General features: G+C 23.1%; 1 protein-coding gene across 1 annotated transcript; it reads left to right on the forward strand.

Annotated features, from left to right (window-relative positions):
* The first annotated feature begins 701 nt into the window (after positions 1–701).
* On the forward strand, positions 702–2,600 carry LOC105257041 (integumentary mucin C.1). Its single transcript, XM_020029313.2, has 3 exons — positions 702–779; positions 1,426–1,696; positions 2,384–2,600. Exons 1-3 carry the CDS (start codon positions 717–719, stop codon positions 2,533–2,535), a joined length of 486 nt encoding a protein of 161 aa, XP_019884872.2. The 5' UTR covers positions 702–716; the 3' UTR covers positions 2,536–2,600.
* The last annotated feature ends 841 nt before the right edge of the window (positions 2,601–3,441 follow it).

Consider the following 3,441-nt stretch of genomic DNA (forward strand, 5'->3'; position numbering starts at 1 on the left):
ATTGATTATTGAAAAATATATTAAAAAATTTTAAGTCAAATAATACAAATATTTTTAAAATAAATTATCTAATAGAAAATATTATTAGCACAATATTACTTGTGTAATAAAGTTTTTTAGTGATTGATAGCGATAAACATTTTATTAATTCAAAGTTCTATTATGAAAGTTCTATCATTACTATTCTAGAACCATACAAAATATTGCAGCATTGCGGTAACATTGTTGCAAATTACATATAGCTGCAATGCTCTGTGCTCCATGGGAAAATTTGAATCTATTTTGCTTTACCAATTTGATTTAATGGATTAAAGTATGCCTCTCTTTTTCATTTATAATATAATTAAAATATGCATAAAGAGAAGGAAATTAGAAGATCAGAATGTGTAAAGGATGTACAAAAGTTTAAGAGATTCAAAAGAATCTGTGATGTAATAATATAATGTGTCTGCATATCATGAATTGCATTGTGAATTGCGTTGTCTAGAATATTTAATAATATGCAAGATAAGGAGCAAAGGCAATCTGTGAAAAAAATTCCGAAGTGAGTAATATGCTAGTATGCAGCTTGTCACGTTTGTATTTTTTTAAAAATAGATTTCTCGTCTATATAAACGGACAAAAAATTTGCATCAGACTATAACGATTACAAAAGTGCATAGAGAAGCATCCGATAATATTAAAGTAGTAGATTCATAAATACATAGTATAAAAAAATGTTACGTTTGAGTACTTGGATTATTAGTCTATTAATTTTGTTTAGAACAATTTTGACGGAGGTAATGTAAATTTGCAATATATATTAATTGATTTTAAATATTTATAAAAATATCAAAAGAAATTTTAATACATTTGTATGTGTGTGTGGAGGCGCATGTGTTCATTAAATAAATATTTAAAAATTTAATTCAATAAGTACTTTTTGCTCCAATATTTGTTATGTATTACGAATACTATAACAAGTTCATTGTAATTATATTATGAAGCTTGTTATAATAATAAAATATAGATTTATTTTTCTTTATTAATTTTCCTTTTTTTTAAAAAAAATGATCTCTTATAATTAGATATTTACGATATTTTAACATAATTAGATATATTTTGATATAATAAGAATATTCTTATTGCTAAAAGCTAAAATGAAAACTTATATCCAGCATACAATATAAATGTTGTTTATTAGATTGAGATCATTTAAATTAGAGTCAATTTAAATTAGCACAAATATCTACAACTAATTTAAGACCTTTGTAATTTTATTTTATTCAAATGAAAAGATGCTAAAATTGGCAGCTATACGATATTGTTTGTATAATGATTATTGTAATGGATAATATTAATGCGCGCACACATACACACATACGAGTATATATACTGAAATAAAATAATTTATTAATAAATAACATACATATATACATTATTTAGGATTCAATGTGGGATGAGAAGTTAAATCATTATGCTCCACATGATCGTGTTTACACTTCACGTACAGGAAGATTTGGTTTCGACTTACTAGAAAATTTACGTAAAAATTTCTGTCATTCGTTTTGCATGTCTGCAGATAACATGCCATATTTCAAAAATCTCATGTGTGCTGTAAAATGTCCCGAATTGTATTTACCGCATTCGACTACGACTTCAATGTTAACTTCAACTTCAATGTTAACTTCAACTGCTCAAACAATCACGACAACAGGTATGAAAAATATATACTATTATACTGAAAATAAATATCTATTCTTAAAAATATATCCATTATTCATAAATTACTTATCTTTTAAAAATATAAAAAATAACTACATAAATAACTTTACTTCTTCATGATTATATTAATCGTTATTTCCCCATCTATGTTAAATTATTAGTGCAATTCTCTAAGGATTAAATTCGATTCTATTTCACATATCTACTTAATAATTTTAATTAATTTATATATATATAATAATTTTAATTAATTTACATGTTGTTTATATTATGTTATGCAAGCGAATGGACATAAATTATATATATGTTTATCAAATTAAAATTCTTTTTTATAATTGATAATAATAATAAGATTAAACATTTATTAGCATCAATAATCTAATCTTCTTGTCAATTATGAGAAATAAACTATAAAATCAAATTTACAGTTCTTATAAGATTTTTAATATAGTAAAATTTTGAAAAATCAAAATAATATTTATAAAATATTATAAAATATATGTAACTACCAATTAAATTAAGGATAATGTTCATACAATTAATTTTTATAAAAACGGAAATTTAATTAATTGATTATTGTCAATCAGACAATAACTTCAATTATAACAACAACAGTACCAACTATTATGCTACCATCAGTAATAGGGCTCGACATTACTTTGTGTACTGTTACTTATAGCTGCTACATCATCACCAACAATTCCTGTATCGCAGGGGACCTCTGAGCAACAAACCCCTAAGGAACAACCCTCCTCAACAACAACGGTTTTAACACCAACCACTTCAACAACAAACGCTTCAACTCCGTCAACCTCCTCAACAATGCCCTAAGGAACAACCCTTCTCAACAATTCCTCAACCGCAACAATCTTAAATTTATATAAGTACAATAATACTAACAAAAATATCTATTTAATACAATTAATAACAAATATATTAATATTTGTTGTAACGTTATTAACTGTTTCTCGAAACAAAATGTAGAATATTTAGATTATTTTATATGATTTTTATATATTCAACGTGTTGAATTTATTTAAAATTTGATACTTGAAACAACTTTTCTTTATCGTTTTTACAGTCTCGAGATGGTTAATGAACATTGTAATTGTAATTCTTTGATTGTGTGATAAATTATTTATTTGTTAATTTTGAATTAATAAATATTTTCCAGTCAACAATGAATAGTATGAAAATACAATTAATTATATATGAATATGTTCGCGTTTTATACAATAGATGTCGTAGTATATATGCTTCAGAAAGAGATTATATATTTATTATAAAAGATTTCTTCTCGATATAAGATCACTGTTATAGAACGTTGATAAGAACGATACTGACATTGTCGGCATTATTTTTAACATTTCTTACTGTTGATAATATTCAACAAGATTTTTGATAAAAATAATTAATTTTTTATCTTTTAAGATAATATTTAAATTTAGTCTAAATATTTAGATACATTCAATATATAATATTTTTAATTAATAAATATATAACAATTAATTATATAAAAAATGTTTCTACTTAAAATAATTTTAATAAATAATAAATAATTTTAATAAACATCATTTTATGTACATGTGGTTTTTTCTACTTTTTCTAGTTTTAAATTTACATATATATACTATATGGTAATGAAATTTTTGCGAAAATAAGGATATCTTCTAATATATTTCGTGATGTTTTATTATAATATGTTTAGTTCAATATTTAGTTATATTTAAAAATTAT

The sequence above is a fragment of the Camponotus floridanus genome, unplaced genomic scaffold (assembly GCF_003227725.1).
Source record: "Camponotus floridanus strain SB8 unplaced genomic scaffold, Cflo_v7.5 scaffold26, whole genome shotgun sequence".
NCBI lineage: Eukaryota > Metazoa > Arthropoda > Insecta > Hymenoptera > Formicidae > Camponotus > Camponotus floridanus.

Coding starts and splice junctions, on each gene's coding strand:
- LOC105257041 (XM_020029313.2), top strand. CDS start 717: ATGTTACGTTTGAGTACTTGGATTATTAGTCTATTAATTTTGTTTAGA. Junction 780..1,425: donor TTAGAACAATTTTGACGGAG/GTAATGTAAATT, acceptor TACATTATTTAG/GATTCAATGTGGGATGAGAA. Junction 1,697..2,383: donor TCAAACAATCACGACAACAG/GTATGAAAAATA, acceptor TGTTACTTATAG/CTGCTACATCATCACCAACA.